Genomic DNA, 24208 nt, shown 5'->3' with positions numbered 1-24208 from the left:
TCAGGTCAACATTTATTATTGTTCTTCGCATGCAACGTCATCGGCTCCGTCCAATGACAAAACGAAATCATCCCAGGTGTGCTAATTACGCATCATTCGCCATTATGTGATTTTACTCGATCTACACACACTCAAAGAAAACCACAGTTAAAGATCAGTTATGGTTCAACGCTCTGAAATTCTCCAGTTATTGTGTGAAACAGACAATGCACTCCGCAATTTATACTCGCCCTGTTGTCCTTTGTAGACAGCCTCTTTTTTTAACATGCCATTGCCTTAGGAGTGTACTGAACATGATGGAGGGCCAGAGTTATGGTATGCATTGTTTGCTGCACATCAGAATTGGTGAATTTCATGGATTTTTCAGTTTTAGGTTTGCTGAATCATAACTGACCGCAAATTGTGTTGATTCATTCAATTTCATGTTTTTTTAATGATATACCACATTCTCCTACCATGTACACATTCTGTGCCTCTGCGTGCCCTTTGGCCAGGCTCAGTGAACAACCAGCATCAGCCTTGCACATCAGAGACACCAAAATATATGACTAAATGAATACTTCTTTGACCTCTTCATGAAATCTGCCACCTCCCCTTGTTCGACCTTCATGAAATTGCGAAAAACAAGAATTAGCTAAACATGCAAAGCCTCTTCCAAATTCCTTGTAGATCTTTCAAATGGTGCCAAAGTTACTATTAAATCATAAATGTTTATACCCCCTCCTTTTATTCTCCCTACCACCTCCAATTAGCTGTGTATGTAACATGTTATATAACTGTATTCCACATTTTGGCACAGATTCATCCAACAGCACTATGGTTTTAAGCAAATATACATTTTACTGCCCCCCCCCCCGCCATTTTAACGTTGCCCTCCTCTTGATCAATTGGCAAAACACTATATAAGCCAATAGAAAACCAATCCATCCAAGCTAAACTTTGTGCTGTGCCAATGTTATAAGCAAATACACACTTTTTTTGCCCCTCTTTTTTTAAGTTTCTCCTCCCATGAATCTAGTTAATCTTAAACATGCCGAGAGAAGGCTAAAAGGCTCTGATAAAGTTCATGTAGACATATCTAATAATGCCAAAGCTAACATTAAATCAAACATTTTTGACCATATTCTTTAAATATGCCCACTCCCCCACTGGATTCTCACAAAACTTGAAAAAACATGCACTGGGTGGTAACTTGCTAACAGTTTGCCACATTTGATACAGATTCCTCAAACAGGCCCAATGTAATAAGCAATTGAATATTTTAGTGACTTCCCCTTTAACTCTGCCTCCTTGAAGCCTTGACATGAAACATGGCAAACTAATAGAAAAATAATGCTTTCTAGATTGTGCCACATTTTTGCAGGTCGATCACAGAGTGCCAAAGCTTATTAGTAAATAAACACTTGTTGCTCCCATTTTCAACTGGGCCCCTTTGATTTGTCTGCAAAAATGTGAAAACAACAAAAGTATTCTAAACATGCTAAAAGTCTGTCAAATTTCATGCGTATTCAACAGTCAAACAGTGCAAAAGTTATAAGCAAATCAAGATATACAAAAGTGTTAATTTTTTTTAATCCCCCCAGCGCTATTTTCAAATGCAAATGTCTCAAGAACTACTTTGCCAACAAAAGCATGCTTTCGGGGTAAATTCTATTTTCAAGCCAAGTTTGTTGTAAATCCTTTTAAAGCTTTAAGCTATACGGGAAAAAAAAATTATCCAATGGGAGCTTTTGGTTAACCTTTTTTATCTTTTTTGCCCCAGGCAAAACTGTATGAAATTTTGCATGCCAGACTTTTGTTGACTACACTAAGCACCTGTTAGATTCGGTGAAGATCCCTCAATGGAGGCCAAATTTATATGAAGATCAATAAACGCCTTTCAATGGAAAGTGTGCCTGAACCATAACTACACAGTAGTAACTGCCACTGTGTGTGTGTGTATGTACACACACACTCTCTCTCTCTCGCTCTCTATATACATATATCCAAACATCCAGCGTTGGAAATGTTCCCACCAATTACGACAGTGAGCTTGTGGGCAGGGTAGCGAACCCCTACAGTATTCCCAATATTCACCTCTTCCCATACGCCAATTCCATGCAGAAAAAGACGAGGAGCAGCTCAATTCCTTAAGTGTGATAGTTTTATTTTTTACAGCGACCTGTGAGCAAGGAGTAGTCAGCTTTGAAACGAGGCAGGCATTTTCGCTGTCAAAAATAAAGCAATCACGCTGAAGGAAAATGGAGTAAAAAAGGTTCTTTTCCTTAGTCGAAGCTGCAGCCCAAAGCACTGGACAGAATTACACTAAATTTGGCAGAAAGGAAGATTTGGTTATGCAGATCACGTTTTCAGGTATTTGGTGTGAATCTGTTTGGTAGTTGTTGAGAAATTTAAGAAAACCAGTTAGTGATATCTGTGTCCGCAGGGACTTTGTGAATAATAACAAGCTCATGCAGGAAAATGCTGAGGTCCAATTGGCTGCCAACACTTCAACCAGGAAGAGTTGGCAGCCATCTTGAGACTCAGCTTCTGCCGAGTGCTACATAAAAATATTTTAAAAATTTCAAGGTGGCAGGGTAAGAATACCCTAATCCCATAAAGTTGGCCCTAGGATCCCATATCCCATAGGGACTCCGACAAGCCTAAAAAGCATTAAAGAAAATCCCAAGATACTGCAAAATTATGATATTTGAGAACTCGCAGAAAAAGTACCTCCTCGGGGCTGTTCTAGAGAGGGGTCAAAGAGCTCCATATTGCAAAAAGTGGAGTTTTCATCTATTTCTCTGCATGCAAATATGCCTGCAGGTAAACAGGTGAAAACTTTGCTCCTGCAAGCAGGAAACTGCTATTTTAAGCAGCTCCCTACTTGTGGGAGAAACGCCAGGGACCACAGGGTCATTGAGGCTTCCCATGTGGTCCCCAACAGTGCTCACAGGGCGCCTTGGGTGGGCTAAAGGGCACTCAGAGGCACTAAAACTGACAAATAAAGGTCAGTAACGAGCAGATAGAGGCAAAATAAAGGTACAAAATGAGCAGAAAGAGGCAGAATAAAGGTCAGCAATGAGCAGAAAGAGGCAAAATAAAGGTAAAAATGAGATGAAAGAGGCAATATAGAGGTCAGAAACCAGTAGCAACAGGCAGAATAAAGGTCAAAACCAAACAGAAAGAGGCAATATAAAGGTCAGGAGCGAGGAGATAGAGGCAGAATAAAGGTCAGAAATAAGCAGAAAGAGGCAGAGTAAAGGACAGTAGTGAGCTGGAAGAGGCATAATCAAGGTCAGAAATGAGCAGAAACAGGCAAAATAAAGGTCAAAAATGAGCAGAAAGAGGTAGAGTAAAGGTCAGAAGCGAGCAGGAAGAGGCAAAATAAAGGTCAGAACAGAGCAGAAAGAGGCAAAATAAAGATCAGGAGCGGTAAGCTAGAGGCAAAATAGAGGTCCGAAACAAGCAGGAAGAGGCATAATAAAGGTCAGGAGTGGGTAGAAAGGCCCAAAATAACAGGCAGAATGAACAGAAAAAGGCAGACTAAATGGCAGAATCGCAAAGAGAAGAGGCAAAGAAACGAGCATTAAATGAGCAAAGGAGGCAGAAAACTGAGCACAACAGAGGGTCGCAGACTGCAGGCAAGGTGGACAGGAGTACCATCACAGGGGGGGGCTGGTACGAGGACCTACTCCTGTGTGCAAAAGCAAAGGTTACAGGGATGTTAGAGTTAGGCTCAAATTTCACTCTAGCAAAACTAGAGAAATTGAGCAGTTATAGTTACCTCAGCTAACTATAACTTACGCCCCCGCAATGCGGGTTGGGGTAGATAGTCCCCTTGGATGCTGAGGGTCCTTGGGGGCCAACAACCCCTGTCCTGTTACCTTCTGTAAGTCCCACACAGGGGAATTGCTGAGAAGTCTTTGGAGGCCATGACCCTGTTCTCCCCCACTCTGCAAACGCACCACCTAGCACACTACTGGTTGGGGGATGAAGTCAACTTGGATGCAGAGCGACCTTGGGGGCCAAGAAGCCCTCCTATTACATCCAGTAAGTCCCACACAGTGGGATTCCTGAGAGCTGGTCTGAAGCCCCACCCCCTTTCTCGACCACTCTGCAAATGCGACTAATAGTTAAAAAAAACGTAGAAATGCATTAAAAGAAACAAAGGTTACAGGGTCAATATAGTTAGGAAAAAGTATTTGAAAAACCTTAGAAATGCACTGGAACAAAACAAAGGTTACAGGGGCGTTATAGTTAGGTTCAGATTTCACTTGTACAAAACCACAGATATTCAGCAGTATAGTTATCTGAGCTAGCTATAACTTATGCCCCCAATGCACTGCTTATGACCCCCACATAATAAATCACTCATGACATGGTCATTGACTTCACTGATGACATCACTGATGACATCTCCAATGACATCAATGATGTCGGCATCACTGATGACATCATCTATAGAACCAATCACACCCGCATACAACCACTTATATACCTACTCACACCCACACAAGCACTCACATACCCCTTCACAGACCCATACAACTATTCATACACCCACTCACTCATCCATAGAGCCACTCACACACCCACTCTCTCTCCTATACAGCTACACACACAACCACTCACTCACTAGTTAGAAAATAAAATTACAAAAACCTTAGAAATTGAGTCAAAAAACAAAGTCTACAGCGACATATAGTTAGGAAGCAACATTAAAAAAAAACCTTAGAAAATGATTGAAACAAACAGGTTACATGCACATTATAGTTAGGAAATAAAGTTTCTTTTAAAAACTTGAAAAAATTCACTGGAAAAACTAAAGGTTACAGGATGTTATAGTTAGCCTCACATTTCACTCGTACAAAACCAGTGAAATTCAGCAGTTATCCTTAGCTGATCTGACTATAACTTACGCCACCACAATGCACTGCTTATGGCCTCACATAATCCATCACTCATGACATGGTCAGTGACATTACTGATGACACCTCAAATGACATCTCTGATGATATCACTGAAGACATCACCCACAAAAGCACTCAAACACCCTCTTAAACCCCTATAAAACATCTCATGCACCCATTCACACACCAACACAAACACTCACATACCCATTCACAGACACACACACACCAACTTGCTTAGCCAAACACCTACTCAAACAGTCACTCACCCATCCAGCCCCTTTCACAGCCATTCACCCCTTCATATAGACATTCAGACGCCCACTCACTCACCCATAGAGTCACTTACATGCCCACTCACGCACCCATACAGCCACTCACACAGCCACTGACTCACCCATACAACTGCTGACACAGCCATTCAATAACCAATGCTGTTATTCACACAGCCACTCACTCACCCGCACAGCTATCAATTTAGAAACCTACTTATACACTCATAGAGCCCCTCTCGCACCCACTCACACACCCATACAGGCACTCAGACACCCACTCACACATGGATGCACACAGTCACACAGCCACTCACATAATATGTGTTAGAAATAGTATCACTCATTAGTTGCACAGAAACTATACTATTTAAACGTTGTAGTACCTTGGTATATATTTTTAACACTCACATGCACTGGATGATGTCATCAGTGATGTCAATGACACTGTCATCGGTGCTGTAATATGCGGGTTCTTAAGCAGTGCATTGCAGGACCATAAGTTCTAGTTTGCTCAACTAAATATAACTGCTGAATTTCACTTGTTTTGTACGAGTGAAAAGTAAGACTTTTTTGCAGTTAATTTTATATATAAAAATTTGCAACTGCCTTTTTTTTGCCATGATCCAGTGGGAAATGTACTTGTATTTTGGACGCTCTGGAGGTCCCTATTCGTCCCCTCCACATGGCCTAGGGGCCAAGGTAATCCCTACTCTGCCCTGCCCCATTATGTATTTTTTTTTTCACTTCAGGACAGGGGTTGAATCCCTAAGTTCTGAATTGGCTGCCAACAACGTTTTTCTCATGTTCCTGGGAGCCAATCGGAGCACTCGCTCTGACTGGAGCATGTCTCTTGTGGGAACAAAGTGGCCCAAACAAAAAAAGCTCCCTGCGCCAATCAGAATGTTCTATTTTTTTTAATTGTGTTCCAGGAACTCTTGCATGAGTCCCTATAATCCAACCGTCCAGATATCCAAATATTTCTAAACCCCCCCTTGAACGGATTCACACTAAATCACAAAAAAACAACACAATCTGGAAACCAATATCTAGCTTCCAGACAAGTTTGGTGATATTCCGTTGACCAGTTTTTGCGGTAACGCTCCCTAAAAAGTCTAGGGAAAATACATTTTGTGCTTTGAGGCCCCCCTTTTTTCTCAGAATCTTGCATGACGGATAACCCTGAATCTTTCCAAGCACAAACTAGGCAAAAAAGAGCACTTTTTTGGATGTTTTGAGGCGATTTCGTCAAATGGTGTATAAATGATTATAATGAAATAAATAATTTGGTGATACTTCTACGAAGATGGATCTTCTTTTACTGAGAGCGCTCTGACTCTTTGAATTATATATATATATATATATATATAATTAAGGAGGGGGGCAATATCATTTAAACTGCCATTGATGATGATGCGGAAATGATGATTGCCCTGAACTATGCACCTGAAAACGAAGTGCCAATCAAAATTATCCCCTGAATAATAATGCAATATCGTTCCTTTATCATATTCATAATTAATTGACATCGCAGGACCATTTGGTATTCTAGATACCACATCACTCTTCAAATGGCATTAATCTCCTCTAAATGCGTGTGCATGAAGGAAAAGAACAATATGTCATTGTATATTATGTTCTGAAAAGATTATTAATGAAGTGAATCGGTACCTGTGATTTTGTACACATTAGTGAAGTGATAGCCTGAAAAGCAATGATAACTTGTTACCAAGCACCCTGGAGTGTGGATGTATAATTCAAAGTTCAAATATTAGCCGCAAGGAATTAAAACAAAAATGGTTCCACAGTCCGGTTTGCACGCTAAGTACCTACCCTTTAAAAGGTACTTTTATCAGTAACAATCCTCCGTCATCATGCAGAGCCAACATGACGCTAAAATACTGAAACAATCATTCACCTCGAATCCAATAGGCTACAGAACAATTTTACTGAAACAAATTGCACCCATGAAAAAGTACCTCTTTCCACGGAATTCATGGCATAGGTTTGTTCGCACATATAACTCGCTTGATATTCTTCAGGTTTCACAACTTCGGGAGAGATGTTATTGTGCACATGAAAAGCTAAATGCTTAGGGACTAATTCCTAACTGGCCGGCTTTCACACTGGACATCTATTATAGTTCTCGTGCTATTGTCAACTTCATACACACTCGGGAATAGTTATTTTGAACATAACTGCAAAGCAAAAAGGTACACGTGAAAACACGTTAATCACCATCACTTATCATTTCTATACTGTCATCTAATTTTACTGTGCTAGAGTAATTTGTGCCAACTCCTAATTATAGTTGTTATGATTTGGCACTTCAGAAAAAATAACTCTGTAGAATTGGAACAGACTGCAGTTCTCAAAGCATGCAAAAGAGACATCAAGGGACCACAGTAAATCACTTTCACATTTCATCACAGATAAAATAAATGAGATTTACCCTCTGCGTCAGTCATTTCTGGAGAGACTTGAGGAGGAACGGCTGTTAATGTTGGCAGTGTGGTGTCCAGAATTGTAGTACTCTCTGCCCATGCTTCAGACAAAGGTACTGCAGATGATTCTATCTCAAGCTTAGCCTCTTCAGGGCCATCAGGATGCTGTGTCAGTTCAATTTCTGGAATGCTCGTGCTAATAACAATGTCCGGCACAGAGGTTTCCCCTGAAACATCCAGGATAGTGAAGTCGGAACTTCCAGAAACATCTCCACTCACTGCTGTGCTTGCTTCAGTTGCCCCGGATGGTTCCCCACTGGCAAAAGGAATGCCTGATGACTCCCCACTAATTGCAGTCACTCCAGAAATGTCTCCACTGATTTCCCCAGACGCAGAAAGTCCAGCACTTGTTTCAAAAATGTAAGGGAATGTTAATCCGCCCATCTCCTGTGACACTGTGGGCTTTGTTACTATCTCTGTTAACTCTGAAGAAATTAATGTAACTTCTAAGAGACCAGATGTGTCTCCACTGAGATCAGAGATGCCAGAGAGTTCGCCGCTGATGTCAACAAGTCCAGAAGGTTCTTCACTTATCTCAGCAATGCCAGAGGATAGTCCACTAGTGTCTATTTTTCCTGATGATTCACCACTAATTTCTGAAACACCAGAAATGTCACCAGAACTTTCGCCTGAAAACAATCCACTCAGTTCTATGACTCCAGATGGTCCTTCTCCTGCTTCTTGTGCAACAGGTGATTGTGTCTGCATTTCCACCAATGTGGAATCGATAATTGAGACAGTCGGAAAACCAGATGCCAGTCCACTGCCATCATATGCCCCAGATGGTAATCCACTGAAGTATTCAATTCCAGATGATTCCCCACTAAACTGACCATCTCCACTGGTAATCCCACTGGCTCCTATGTGCCCACTAGTGAATCCAGATATTTCGTCAAATCCAGAAATAAAACCACTAATATCGGTAAGACCAGAATATTGTCCACTGACACCGGAGATGTCTCCATCTCCGGAAATGATACCACTAAATTCCACAGACCCTTTCCCTTCCTCCTCTCTAATGGTAGGTGGTGTCAGTTCTACCAAACCACCATCAATAAAAGTAATGCCAGAAGCTTCACCACTTTCATAATGGATACCAGAAATCATTCCACTTACGTCTGCATCCCCACTGAAAAGTTCTCCACTTAGATCCATGATGCCAGATTGTTCTCCACTAATGTCCATTATACCTGATAGTTCCCCACTACTATCAATCATCCCAGAAAGATCCCCACTAACATCAATCACTCCTGACAGGTCTCCACTGATGTCACTTACTCCAGATGCTTCTCCACTAACGTCTTGGATGCCAGATGATTCCCCACTGATATCAAATGGTGCAGATGAATCACCACTGCTAATTATCCCAGATTGATCACCACTGATTTCGAACTGCCCAGAAACGTCACCACTGGTTTCAATTAATCCAGACTGTTCTCCACTGATATCAAATCCTGAGGGTAACCCACTGATGCCCAAGTCACCAGATGGTAATCCTGAGACAGCCCCAGCACCACTGACCTCAGTTACGCCTTGGCCTTCTGATTCTGTTCCAGGACTTTGTGTTACACCTTCTACCCAAGGAGTGTCTATATGGATAATAGTTGGAAAACCTGAGGGGAGTCCACTAAGATCATCAATGCCAGATGGGAGTCCACTTACTAACTCGACACCAGATAGCTCTCCACTAATTTCTGATATTCCAGAAGGCATTCCACTGACTTCTGGGGTACCACTGATTTCTAAGTCCACTGAAGGTTGACCACTGAGGTCAGAAATCCCTGATGTGTCTCCAGATACAATTTCCTCTCCAGAGGGCAGCCCACTAATTTCAGGAATGCCAGACGAAATCCCACTAATGTCTATTTCTCCAGATTGCAGTCCACTTTCCACTTGCTCTCCAGAGGGTAGGCCACTGACATCAATGTCACCAGAAGGTAGGCCACTAACCTCAACCTCTCCAGAAGGTAAGCCACTGACTTCTGGTTCTCCAGATGGTAGGCCACTGCCTTCATCTCCGGAGATTCCAGATGGCATTCCACTTTGGCCAACCCCTGATGGTTCACCACTGATTTCTGCTCCAGAGATATCTCCACTGATGATAGGTTCCCCACTTGGAAGTCCAGATGCCTCTCCAGAAGGTTCTCCACTAACTGATGTTTCTCCAGATGGTTCCCCTGAAGGCACCCCGCTGGTGGACACAGATGACTCACCGCTGACAAGTTCAGGGATGGTGACAGGCGGAGCAGCCGAAGGAGTTGCTATAAATAAATAAAAGATTCACACATTACACAGGAGTGTATATCTATACCAAAGGCATTTAAAGTTATTCACTAACATACAGTTATACATTGCATATTGGTTGCCTGAAAAACTACATATTAGTGGTTACTGTACTTCAAGGTTATGTCTTATGCCATCACGTTGTCCGAATGGGAGTTAATGGGGCTTCTTTAAAACATATATTTTGCATTGTGAAGGGGTGCCCTTTAATCAAACTGTTTAGCATCAGAACATGGCACATAACGATCGAAGTGAGGGTGCATGTGACACTTACTGATGAGTCATTTATAAGGTATGTAGTGTTTGGTGTTTAAAACCAGAATGAAACCAATATGTTTTACCCCCTATACGTCATCTTGTGGAGGTGAAGAGCAGCAAAAATACTGACAAAGAAGGAAGAGTGACCAGACGTCCCAGATTTGCCCGGATAGTCCCAGTTTCTGAAGGACTCTCCCGGAGTCCTGACACATTCTTCTAAAAGAAGCCTCCAGAGGCCTATTAATGCCCAGGGGACCACTACCTCCTTGGGGCTCATTTATTTTGAAAAAGGGAGGCCTCTCAGGAAACCCTGGGGGCCACCACCTCCCTGGGGCCACATTGCAAAAACAAATTGGGGGGCCTCTTGAACCTACCGTGCCCCATGGCTCACCATCTCCCGGGGGCTAATGTATGGTATGGGGCATCTTGGACCCCCGTCTCTATGGACCACCACCTCCCCATGACCACAATACTTTTGTAGTGGGGGGCCTCAGGGACCCTCACAAGCCCCTGGACCACAACCTCCAGAGGGCCAAGTTCATTTTTTATAAATGGAAGAAGGGCCACACGGCCCCCCTCCCGGGCCTTTCTTGGCCCCAGTGACCTCCACCTCTCCAGGGTAGGCCCTACAAAAATAAAGGAGGGAGCAGTGAGGCACTCCTCTTGGAGCCATAGATGGCCCTGGGAACCACCATACCACAGGGCCAGCACCTGCTATGTCGCAGGATGCCCACATCTGGAACATAGATGTTTGCTGTGGCTTGGTGCAATCATTACCACTCCTGCCAAGCCACAGCAAACACTCCGCTTTGAGCAAGTGAGATCATTAAAAACACTGGGGCAATACTGGGAAAAATGAGCTATGTCCCATAAAATAATTCGTCCCCAACGGAGTATGAGATTTAATATTTGCCCACTGGGGCTTTAATGGATATTCCAAAATGGACATTTTCCAGGGACATGGATACAATGACTTTAATAATAATTACAACGCGAGGTTCAACAATGTGTAATCCGTTTTGTTTAAAACTGCAACTTTATTGAATACCACGAGGTTTTGATTAAGTAACAATGTAACGCTCAAAGTATGTTGTTTAAGTTGTTTGATCACATGTACGTTTGTAAAAACATGCCACTATCACTTTAAAAGGAATGGCAATGGACCATACCTCCACCCGTGAGCAAGAGGTCGGCTGACCTCGAAACGTGTAGTATATTTTTCCTTGTGCCAAATAAACCTTTTCTGCGCACTATTGGGGCCTCGACTCTGGTTTATGTGAAGGATTTACAACCAGGAGGTGACTGAAAGTTTATGGGTTGGCAACCCTGCCGAGCGCCCATCGAAAAAAAGAGGCAAGAGCACGCCGCTTTTTGTGTGATTGGATTTCAATGTAAACTTCTTGCCCATCAGGAACCGCTGAGGAAAGAAGAGTGAAAACGCACAGGTGTGGGAGTAACGCTGAGACGTAAGGAAGTAAGAGGTCCGGGAGGATCACTGTCTACTTCTGTGTTACGAGCGGAGTCACACGTTGGTAGCGGATTTGTTCTTTACTTGTGAGAACACCAGCAAAAGGTTTCCGGGCTTATCGTAATAAGAAGGGAACGCGCAGAGTTTACAACGTATGCCGGCGGGCTCGTTGTTTGAAGGTTAAATGGCGGAATCAAGGAACAGTCGGAGGAAGGAGGCAGCTGCCAAGTTATTCACAAAGGCTAAACCAGGCGATGAGGAAGCAACCGCCCCACAAGCCAAAAAAGTGGATGAGTTAAAGCAACTTTGGGATGCACTGTGGAAAACGCTTAAAAGTGAACAGTCGAAATGGTGGGAGGCGGTTGCCCTCACAAAATACATAGAGTGCAACCGAATACCACAAGGGTTACGAATTTTCATAACTCCAACATTTCAAAAACCTGACCCCGAGCTCATAAATGAGTGGATGGAGAACAATCATACATGTTCGAGTAACATGTTAAAAATGCTCATTAAACATGCCGAAAAAGAATGTGCCAAGCTGAATGAAGAAAGTGAAGCCCTAATTGTGAAACTTAAAGAAAAATATACTGAAAGCGAATTTGCCACTGAAATGTTGAAATTGGATAAACGATTAGACAAAATAGAAGAAGAGATAAAAGCCAAAAAAACAAAGGAAGTTCCACCGGGACGAAGTTGACTACAACAAAGGCCAGATTTTAACTTTTTAGCGCTTTGATGCTCTATGTGATACTGGAATAAAGAAGAAGGTAACGACTAAGAAACACTCTGACCAACAAATAAGTAATGCGGAAGAAGGTGTACAATCAGTACAATCTGAGAGTGATTCGGCTGAAAGTGATATCTCAGAAACAACTGAACAATTGCCGGCAAAAGACCGAATTTTAAACGAGTACGCTTTAATATCATGGGGACGCCAGACAGGTACCCTGCCAAGGAATCGTGGAAGAGGCGGCAGAGGCAGAACAAGAGCAAGAGGAAAAGGCTCAGTAAGCAAGTCAACAAGTCCTGTGGGGGTCCGGACAAGAAGAAAAGCAGCAAGGAAGTAACCAGCAACATGACTGTGGTAAATCTCTCTAAACATACTATTTCTGATGATCAGTTAGAGGTTCTAACACGGGGGTTATCTTTCTGCCCAACTGCTAAACTCAACTTTGTAAATGCATGCATTGATTTATTTAAATTCACGAGTAAATTAAAATTTAAAAAATGGCATGCAACTATGCCCAGATCAAAGAAGGATCGGACTGGTGATAAACCAAATGCATTATCAGCGCATGATGTTGAATTATTACATGCAGTTCACGAACTGGCAGATTGTGATGACATTAATGAGGACCCATTTTTTAATGTAATTAACTCTGATATCAACATTGAAATGAGTAGCGCAAGTGGGTTTAAGCCTAAATCAATTTTTGTGCCACAAATTGTGAATAGCTATATTGATAGTTTTGAAACAGGAATGGTTAAAGAATTGAGGTGAATTGAAAAGCATAGACCCAAACAAAATTTGAATTTGACTAAAAAACAGTTTCTGGCTATGAAGGAGATGGAAGGTTGGTCAGATGTGATTATTAAAAATAGTGATAAAGGAGGCAATGTAGTAGTTTGGCCTTTAGAAATGTATCTGAATGAAGGGCTCAGACAACTTGGAGATCAAGACAATTATGTAAAAGCAACTATGCAGGAATACAACAAATCAAAACAGGAATACTTTGACAATTTGAGCAATTGGAAGGCTAGGGGTACGATAGAAGATGAGGAACATAATTATCTCCAATGTAAATATCTGCAAATCCCAGCCCTGTACTTATTGCCGAAATTACACAAAAATGTTTGTACACCTCCAGGGAGGCCAATTGTATCATCAGTAGGTAGTTTGTTGGAAAACACCTCAAGATATATAGACTATTTCCTGCAGCCTTTTGTACAGACACTGCCCTCTTATGTCAGGGATACCTCGGATTTTCTCCGAATTATTGGGGACCTGGCATGGAAACCGGAGTATTGGCTGATTAGCTTTGATGTTACCAGCCTTTACACAAGCATACTGCAAGACTTGGGTATAGATGCAAGTAAATACTTTCTGAGGGGCAGATAACTTTTGCATTTGACACACACTGACATGCTTTTGGAGATGATGAGAATCTGTCTTCAAAATAACTATTTCATCTTCCATAAACAGTTGTACAATCAATTCGAGGGACGGCGATGGGTACTTGCTTCGCCCCCAGTTTCGCAGGGCTTTACCTGGGCTGGTGGGAGGAGCTAGTGGTGAATAACATCTCCAACTTTAGTACCCACGTCATCCTCTGGGTGCGTTACATAGACAACATTTTCTGTGTTTGGGGAGGTACATTAGAGGAGGCTAAAGAGTTTGAAACCATCCTTAATGATAACTCTCTGAATTTGCAGTTCACGAGCACAATGAGCCAAACCCAATTAGGGTTCCTAGATGTAAAACTGGAAGTTAGGAATGAGGGACTTTGCAGCACCCTGTTTCGCAAAACAACAGCAGGTGACAGCCTGCTACATGCAGAAAGCTGTCACCCCCCCAACCTGATTAGGAGCATCCCTCTGGGGGAACTTATAAGAGCCAAACGCAATTGCAGTACCCCAGATGGGTTTGATCAAGAAAAAGAACAAATGAATAGAAGATTCCAAGAGAGGGGATACAGTAGAACCATAATTAAACAAACAGAGGATCAAGTTAATCTTCTTAAGAGAGAGGACTTACTCATCCCCAAGGAACGTGATAAAAAAGAACAAATTTGTTTTATCACTACTTATGACAGTCAGGCATCGGAGGTTCGTCGCACTTTGAAAAAATACTGGGATGTGCTTAAATTAGACAGTGATTTAAAAGATGCAATAAATGAAACTCCTTCACTAACTTACAGGAAAGCAAGATCTCTGAGAGATAGTTTGAGCACTACATTAATTAAGGAACCACAAAAATCAAGTTCGGTCCAAGGGTTTTTTCCATGTAGGAAATGTAAGGCCTGTAGACACAGCCACAATTGTAAATCATTAAAATTGTTGCAAGATCATATTGCCCATAAAATTATCAAACATTTACATTGCAACACTGATTTTGCAATTTATGCACTACGTTGTCCGTGCAATAAATTTTATATTGGCTGTACAACGAAGCCAGCAAAATTGAGGATACTAGAGCACTTGAGGGCGATAAAAAATTTGAATCAGCAATACCCAGTGGCCAGACACTTTGCAGCTAAACACAGACAAAATCCTGATTTACTAGAGTTTACTGTGATCGACTGCATTGAGAAAAAGGAGGGGGGCGGGAATAGATGGCAGTATTTGATAGGTCTGTGCTATGTACTGCTTTCAACTGGGCCACTTAAAAATTCAACATTCCGCATCCTCCACAACACATGGGAAATGGGTTTGTCAGATGTGGTACATCATAGCAGGCCATTTTTTACATACCAGTACAAAATGGGAAAGGGAAAAAACCGGAACTAAACTGGACTACTGCGGAGAACCATTGCAAAGTAATTTAAAGTGGCATCCCTAAAAAGACAGACCACATGGTTTGTAGATGCTAGTAAATTCTGTGCGTCAGTCGGAACAGCATCCATCAACTGGAGCTGAAAGGTCCAAATGATGGGGCCTGTCTTCAGCAATTTGGGGCCCTGATCTCTGGAACATCCTTGACCAGTTTGGGACCAAAGACTAATTACCTGCTGCTCAAAAAAGAGCCTTTAACTGAAAATGAAACTAATAAGCAACACTCGGGTCAGGAAACTTCCAAATTAGCTGGGTCGTACTACGTTTGGCTGCCTGCAAACAAACTCAAGTTTGTCTACCCCAGAAACTCCTCCAGCAGCTATCTTATTTGAAGAATCATGAGAAACGCGTGGGAACAAGAGAAACATTACCGCGAGTGACTAGAACTGATGCACATCACAGCTAGGTCTCTTATCCATGCTTGTGAGAAACAAATATCACAGGCACTCGGGGGAACTAAGAATAGTGCTATTATGAATGATGTTATATTTGGATATGATGCACCTTTATTTTTTTTGCCCTTATTATCACAGTGGGCAACAGAGTCTTGAGGCAGCTACAAGACCCCAAGGCCCCCGAAAATCCCCTCCTCAATTGGTGGGATCCTCTTTTTTACAGTTGTATTTCAGAATATTGTATTGAAAAATATCCTTTACTATGAATATTGTGTCCAAAATTTCGTCCCATTCGGTGTAGATTTTCTATTCTTAACTCCAATGGGGCTAATTCTTTGTGAACAATAAGATATTAAGTAATGCGATAGATATTTTCAGAGCATACCAAAGGGACAGACATGCAGCCTCGCTTCTTTTATGCATGTCTGACACTTCTGTCTGCAAGGCTGAAAGTCCAATAGGATTCCTGAGATACCAGAAAACATCCAAGCAGCCTACTTGAACTTTTTACCGAAACTATTATTCTGCCATTTCCATCTTTTCTGAACTTTCATCCCAATCTAGATACAACACAACTTTCTGTGGAGGAACAGAACAGTAACCTTCATGCACCCTGCCCAAAGATTAACATTGGCCCATTTATTTAATTTACAGTAGCCACCATCTTTATTATATTACTCTTCGTTAGGGATCTTAACCCTTGTTAGTTGTAATTGCTGGAGAATCCTGGGTTTCCCTACAGATACTTATTTTTACTGGTAACTAGGCGTGTCTTGATAATGTATTCTTTTTAAAAGCAATACCTCTTTACTATACATTGCCTCCTATTTTGTGTGATAACCCTGTGTTATATTCATAGCCACTGGAATTATGTGGCAGTGAAGGACCACATTATGTGGCACAGTCGATAAAATTAGGTGGCATAAAAAAAGCAAAATATACAGGGCAACGCTATATCTAATTAACACCAGTTTAACACCTGAATACATCAACCAGCAACTGAAAGGCACCCGTTTAACCCTACCAGGGGTGTCTGCTGGTTTACAGGACGATGTGTGGCACAAACATTATTAAATTTTCTCTGCCAAAAACATGCTCGAAAGCCTTTTTAGGCATATGAAGCAGGATGCAAAATAACGGGAACAAAAGAAAAAGAGAAGAACAATTTTAAAAAACAGTAAAGAAAAGAACACCCTGCAGTAGTGATAGAAAAAGGGAGGAATCTTGGGAATATGATCGTGTTCCTGGATACTGACCCGGCAATCATCCACTTCATCAACTCAGAAAAGGTATATACATATAGTATGCTATACATAAGGTAGAACCTCCAGATCCAACAACGCCGGGTGTGGGGGGCAGGTCGATGGAGTCAGGAGAATACCCCTATAGTTTGCCCAGCATTGCCATATACCTGTATGTTTTGAGGGCACCCCAGGCCATAAATACTGGTTCTTCCAATCTCATGCAAAAATCTAAACCTCGCTTCCAAACCCATAGCAGGGGAGGGGTCTGTGCTTTCGAAGCATGAGCTATATCCCGCTTGGCCAAGATCAAACCCAAGAACAGTAGGTGGCTTTTATATCTGTTGCCTCCAATGGCCTTTTTGATGTGTAGTAATGCGAGCCATGGTGTGCAGTGTATATCCACCCGTACCTCTTCCAGACAACTATGAACGTCCCTCCAAAACCGGTTCAAGGCTGGACATGTTCACACAGTGTGGATGAAAGTGGCTTCCTCCACCTCACAACACAGACATGCCGGGGAATCTATAAGACCCGCCCTATAAAGCCACACCCGGGAGTAGTATGCTCTGTGTAAATATTTCAACTGTGTAAGGAGATCGCAGCCATCCTGGGGACTCTAGAGCCTCCTTCCGGTCATCATTGTTAATGGGTCCTATGTCTGTTTGCCAAGTCTCTTGGAGAGATTCGAGTGTTGACGTACTGTGGGTAATCAGTGCTTGATAACTCTTAGAAATGTCGTGTTCCTCTGGGTCCCACATGAGGAGCCGTCCCTCTAGTGGGCTGAATTCGAGAAGGGCTGTAAGATCCCTTGAATATGGGGTGAGTGCATGGCAGAACTGATGTGTGGCACTTTTTGCTTAGTAATCTTTCATCCGTTTGATCAGGATGTCATTTTTTTTTTACATCTGCAACTTATTGAGCAGACATTGACAAAAATGCAGACAATGCAATGACCACGGAGTCTCCTGATTCCAATTGACCTACTTATATTGTATCAATTTCTAATCTTAGTAAGTTTTAACAGATCGTGAAGAGTAAAGGAACATGGGAGGCTTATTTGCAGTTCTTTGAGCTAGAATTTTTAATTTGTATGGCTACAATGCAAACCTATTAATTTGCTGATTGCTTTCTAAAATCAACAGGATCCGGGGAAAAGGAAGATAGATTACCTTCCTTTTCTAAGAGCTATTTAATTAATTACATGTGCTGGAGAGAGTTATAGTCTCCTTTTTCACTCTATATAGCACAGAAACATTCACATTACTTATTATCAAAGGAAAGACAATCAACTTAATATACCATCAATTAACTGATTTGCATAGAAATATAAATGTTCAGGCAATCACTACGTTTTCTCAAAGCATGGTGTGTATCACACTAGGGTTATAGTGACACTACCTTTAGCATCAAGACATTTGACATCTATTTGAACTGATTCAATACAAAAGAACCGGGTGTGGTGCGGCTGAGCTTCCATACATTTGAATGACATTGTATCAGAAACCTCTAAAGAAGAACAGCATGTGAGATAGCCCAGGCTGACCAGAAACCATAGTTATTCCCTGGAGCTCTTAGATTCACGCAACGCCCTGAAGCCCTCAGGTTTTTGGCATTATGCAAACATTTGATTAATTTTGGTTTTCATCTGCCAATGATTAGGAACCATTTATTAGGGATAGCTTAATAACTGTATACACATTTGATGAGCAAGAACTCTACTAGAGCAATGACTACTTATGGGGAAAGTCAAAGTGAGTTAATAAACAAACTCCACCACGTTGCATGAAACACGTTGGAAGGCTTTATATTGTAAGGTCTTAAGTTGTAATGTTTTTTCCACGCCACACTGACAGTTCATTTATTAACACAAGTTCATTTTATTTTGGTGCCAGTACTAAAGCCCAGAAACTCTAAATGAAACCAACCTTTGATCTCATTGGCACATTGACTGATACTCAAGAAGACTCTGTGGTAAGATTGGGGGTGCTCTAATGAACCTACCAGTCAGCATTGACACATCAATGGGAAGGGTGGTGAAATCAGTGATCCAAAGATCTGTCTGATTCTCAACTTGAGTGGCAAGCTCCATATCCACAGTTGTCTCCTCCCCGGAAGGTATGTCAGTCACCACAAGCTCGTCGTCAATCCAGGGGGTCACAACTTCCTCTTCCTCCGATGGTATGGCTATAAAACAAGACAAATGATAGCATAATGGTAGAATGTTAGTTGTTAAGGTACACCTACTAATAAAATCTTAAACCCATGTTATCCTATCAGTCAGATGCTAATTAGTACATCAGGTAGGGAGATCATCCCTTGAAATGCACAGGAAGCCAATCCCAGTACAAACATTGTCACCCACAGTGGGTTATCAAATGGCTAGGAGAAGGCTGTAGGGGCTGGGTGTTCACCAAAAGCAGAGAACATTTCAGTAGAAAGGGCATATAACAGGCCATAATTGGGTCAAGCTTTGCACTTTATGCCACATTGTGTCAGAACCATTGTCACATCTATTGATGGGTAAAAATGAGAATCTGCGTGCATTGGCCCCATCTCCACAGACGGATGTGAACCCACTCGAAACAAATTAAACCAAAATGAAAGAATAAATCAAGAAGGTGCAATTCTTTGAAAGCATTACAAACATGTTCACTCTGTTCCTTAGTACATTGAGTGGTAAGATATAAAAGTCCCAAGTACTGGAAATGCTATGAGGGCTAAACATTACAAAGTTTGTTTCTATATGTTACGAGAGAAACGGTTAAAATATTGCAAAAAAATTCTGGTACTGAACGGGCACTAAGCATTATGCTTTGCACAATTTAGCTGTTTTTATACTACTGCATTCTTCCGAAGTGCTCCAAAACTGAGCAACATATGCAGCTTGAGGAAATGCATTGACGTGCATAATTATGTTGACAGTAAAGGGTTGAATTGAAGCGCAAGTCAAAGAAATGTATATCTAGTCAACAAATTCGCTGGTCATAAGGCACTGAGACTTGATTGTATAGACCATTAAATCAAGGGATGGCTGCATTTTGATGTAGCACATGAATGTAAAATATATATATGCGTGGTGCACAATACAATAGGAAACCAAAATTAGAGGAATGGATATTTAGTTTTTTTCCAGAGTTTTATATAGCGCAAACTTGACCTGAAGCGTTTTTCATGAGCACCAGTTGCCTTACTCGAGGACACTATGATGTTAGGCATGGGGAGATTAAGTGATTTGCCTAGAATCACAGGATGTTGAGTGTTGTTGCCGAGACTCGAACCGAGTTTTGCAGATTTGAGGTCGACCGCCCTAGCTGTTAGGCCACATCCTCTCCCCAATATTACATATTACATATTATCTCCCCATATTACAGTCAAAAATACATCTGGAGGTTATTAATGCTGGTTTGATTTGATATGACCACATTATGTAGACATATTACACTATAGGCCTTTGAAGATCAGAAGAAAGTCTGAGTATGAATTTAGCAACACTATGGCACCAATGGTATCAACATGTAATGCACGGTGTGCTACAATTAATCTGAAACAGATGCAAGCTATTTGTGGGCAGAATTATCATAATGCACACTTCTAGAAATATCTAATTTACAAAAACCTGTTACAGTTCTCATTAGATAGAACCTTTTCTCACCCAGTATTGATCTCTGCAATTTCCTTTTAGAATCAATTAGAAGCTTTTAGGGAAAGCACATCAGAACTACTCTGAGTTACTACTGGTTAGACAATATCTTTGGGTGGATTATGCAAATGCACACTTAAGTCAGTTTATTGTGAACATTGCTCCTAAGGTGGTGCATGGTAACTTAGTTCAGCAGTATTGTAGTCCTGTTAGCATACCATATGTAGATCAGTGGTTCCCAAGCTTTTTAGAATCATGAGCCACTTATTAGAACAATATACTTTCCTGACCCATTTACCTTTAATGGACATGAGGCAAGGCAATTTTTTTATGTAACTAAAGCATTGTGTGGTGGCGCTTTGTCATTTACAGACAGCATATTTTCCGTTGAAATGGCCGCTAAATTTGTATAAACACAAAGATTTACTAATAAAACTATATAGCACACACATGAAAATGAGTGTAAATCAAGTGGGTTTCTGTGAATATTTATTATTTGTGCTTCACCAAGTAAGTGTCTTGATGTGTTTTGATCCTATTAAAATCTCTGTTTCCAACACTCTTCAGAATTGAGGGAAAAAGTGTTTTATTTTTGCTTTCCTAACTGCTGGATGTATATAGTTCATTTACAGGAATTTACATGTTGTAGTGTCTTGCTAAAAACATCATCCTACATTGTCACATAATTCACTTTAAAAACTCCTCTCACTTTGCAGTCAGGAGAAAGAAAAGTATGCACCAAACCCCATATTAAAAGAATAAACATTTGACCTCTGTCTTTGAATCACCAGCGAATGTGACAACTTTAATACAGAATTTGAATGCATCTTTACTTATTACTCTGGCTTTTGCGACCCCCCCAAAATTGTCTAGTTACCCACAGTTTGGGAAACACTGATATAGATGATTTACGGACTCGTTTTTACTCACACAGAATGACTCAGTCTCTCATTTACTCATTCTTGATTATGCTGAAGATAAATTCCTTGCTATAAATCCACCCTTTCTAGTGTTCCTAGGGTTGATTTATTTTTGTCATACCCCACCAGGCATGCATTTAGCCTCTAATCAAACAAGACATATTTTACCTTAACAGGGGAAACGAATTGAAATTTGGCATTGGAGAAGTGTGGCTCAGGGGTTAGAGGCGGCAGACCCGAAATCTGAGATTGGCCCTGGACCAGGGTTCAATTCCCCGCCTCGGCGGGTCTTGGGCTCAAAAAATTCCACAGACTCGATAATTCTCGCTCCGGTGCCGTCTCGACTCACGGGTTCACACTCTGCGACTCTGGGCAATAGCTTGCTTAATCTCCAAAACGGCCCCTCGCGGCGGGATGCCTGGCTTTCACCTTGTGGATACCCTGCTGGGGTTATCTCACAGGGGAATACCAGGACGGGTTCCCTAAGCAAGCGCCGGGAAACCCACTGCGGGTAGCTGTGCGCTATACAAGCTCAAATACATTTACATTTACATCTAATCAATGAAAAGCTTCTTTGCTTTGCTCTGGTACATTGAAGAACTAACTAACCTGACCTCTTTACCACTAAATGCAACTACTCACCCTGTCATTTGTGTCTTTAATGGGCAAAGGTGAGTGTCTCACTAGGAAATTCCCTCTTTGTAAATAGGTCGGGACATCTACTGCGAAAGGTTTACAGAAATCCAATTCTAGCAATCAAATGTCCTGTTATTTAACGGGAACAATATTTGGAACATTTCTCAAAAAGCTTGCCATCTGTGTCAGATGTGAATAAATACCCCCACCCACCCGTCCACCCACTATTTATTGAACATTCAAGTTCGGTTGCCCAACATTTAAGTATTTAATCCTCCAACTAGAAAGATTGAAAGGCTCAGAGACAGTAATGTACTTATGGTCTTTTGTTTACAATTTAGGGTTACAGGGCAACATCTACTAAGTTGTCTAATAACAATCAACACTTTATGAAGTACTCTAAAACCAAGTTTTCAAGTTTAGCCATACGAGTTTCTTATCCTCCGTTTTTAATTTCTTGAATATGCCAGAGAGTTTTTGTCTATTCCAGCACACATACCTCACTTTGATGTCCCTGTGCTTCCTTCTTTTCAAATGCCACCTCAGATTCTTGCCATGACCCAGAGATCATCCTGCCAGCCTTCTCCATTATTGCTCACTCCAATAAGGGTACATCAGCTCTCTGTGACCCGGATGTGACATTAGCTCTAACATTCGATTCTGAATATGCACGGACGCTCAGCTTTATTTGTAAGGGCTTTAATGAGCAAGAGCATGAAGAAGGTAGTTTCCCCTTGTCCCATTTGTTCATGTGTCTTGTCCCGTTTCACTAAATATCATAATAATGCATACATTTCCCATGAATGTATTGGCACACTACACCAGGTTTAAGTAGTACTTTTGCCTTACCACTAAGATCTTGAATGTTAGCTTAGAATGGTTAAACCCATGTGAGTGAAAATTATGGCCTGGGGTTTGCCTGTAGGGTGTTCCACACAGGGAGGGAATTGGATTTGTTGCCATAGTTATGGCAGTCTTGCTGTGTATGGATCTTGCGATACCAAAGGGGATGCTGGACGGAGTACTTGAGCAAAACAAACACGCACCCCCAGTCAACTGATCTGGGTTTAATCCAAATGATGGATTTAGGCCCAGATCTCTGTACTTGGGTGAATGTATGACATTGTTCTGCATTCTGTCCATCAACCGTTGTTTTTGCATGTGTATGGATCTTGGGCACTTCAAAATGACCAAACGCATTGGGTGTGAGAGTCTGTTTTTCGCTGTATTTGAATGTAGGATTTTCTTTATAATATAGGGTCTAAAAGATCCAATACAGCCTTCCTTTCTTGTGTTTTTGTTTCCCTATCTCTCTGATTCTCTCTCTGCTCCATTGAATGCAAGAAATGGAAATGTGTCCAAGGCGCCCTTAATATGTATATACGTCAAGGGCAGCCAACAGCCACGCCAGTGGCCATTTTTGTTGTTTGCCCTCGATGGGTGACACACTTCTTCTGGTCCTTGGTGTGAGTGGAGTTTGCCAGTGCTTGATTCTTTCTCGGCACTAACACACCCCTGAATGAGGCAGCCCGGTGTTTTTTTCAGGGCTGCCTTATTAATATGTGTGTGACATCACTAGTGGCATAACCCACAAATTGGATGGGCCTGTGAGGGATTACCTAGCTCCTCCTAGGTTCATTCAAGGATTTAGCTGGTGGGCGCGGCAACGGGAGGGGCTAAGACCAGCTATTACTGCCTCACGAGCTTGAGAGACTTTTTGTTGGTGGGAGGGAAGGAAGAATAAGAGTTGATGGGAAGAGCAGCCCAAATCTTTCCACCATGGTCTCAACACCTCTCCTGTGCCACCAAAAGACAAACTGAAACAGAAGGGGGAGATCGTAAGGGGATGGGCTAGAATTGTTCCTAGTTCCTCCCCATCCAATTCCTATTTCCTGGCTCAGTTTCACACAGCTCCCTCCTCCCCAATGCTTCTCAGTCCAAGAAAAGTATTGGGAAATAAAGGAATTGTGTGTCTATACCAAAGCAAGGAGTTAGACACTACTCTAGAAAAAAACCCTAACAGTGTTTGACTCATTTCGGGAGCACAGTCAAAGGCAACAGATACTGTTTGATTGTTTTTTTTATCCTAACAAAAAATCCACACAGTGTCTGGCTCTTTGGCGGGGTAGAGACATATACAT

At 41.7% G+C, this 24208-nt stretch overlaps 1 protein-coding gene across 2 annotated transcripts in view; it reads right to left on the bottom strand.

The window, feature by feature from the left end:
* Positions 1-24208, bottom strand: part of ACAN (aggrecan) — a 203732-nt gene that overhangs the window by 44970 nt on the left and 134554 nt on the right. For both annotated transcript variants that reach the window (XM_086958124.1, XM_086958125.1), the window contains exons 11-12: positions 18873-19055; positions 7617-9929 (exon numbers count right to left, since the gene is read on the bottom strand). In XM_086958124.1, the coding sequence (XP_086814250.1) occupies positions 7617-9929; positions 18873-19055 (2496 nt within the window). The remainder of the gene's footprint in view (positions 1-7616; positions 9930-18872; positions 19056-24208) is intronic.

This window comes from Lissotriton vulgaris, chromosome 2_1, assembly GCF_964263255.1.
Source record: "Lissotriton vulgaris chromosome 2_1, aLisVul1.2, whole genome shotgun sequence".
In the NCBI taxonomy this organism is placed as follows: Eukaryota; Metazoa; Chordata; class Amphibia; order Caudata; family Salamandridae; genus Lissotriton; species Lissotriton vulgaris.
Note: the sequence above shows the minus strand (reverse complement) of the source record. Positions and strands in the feature narration are given on the sequence as shown.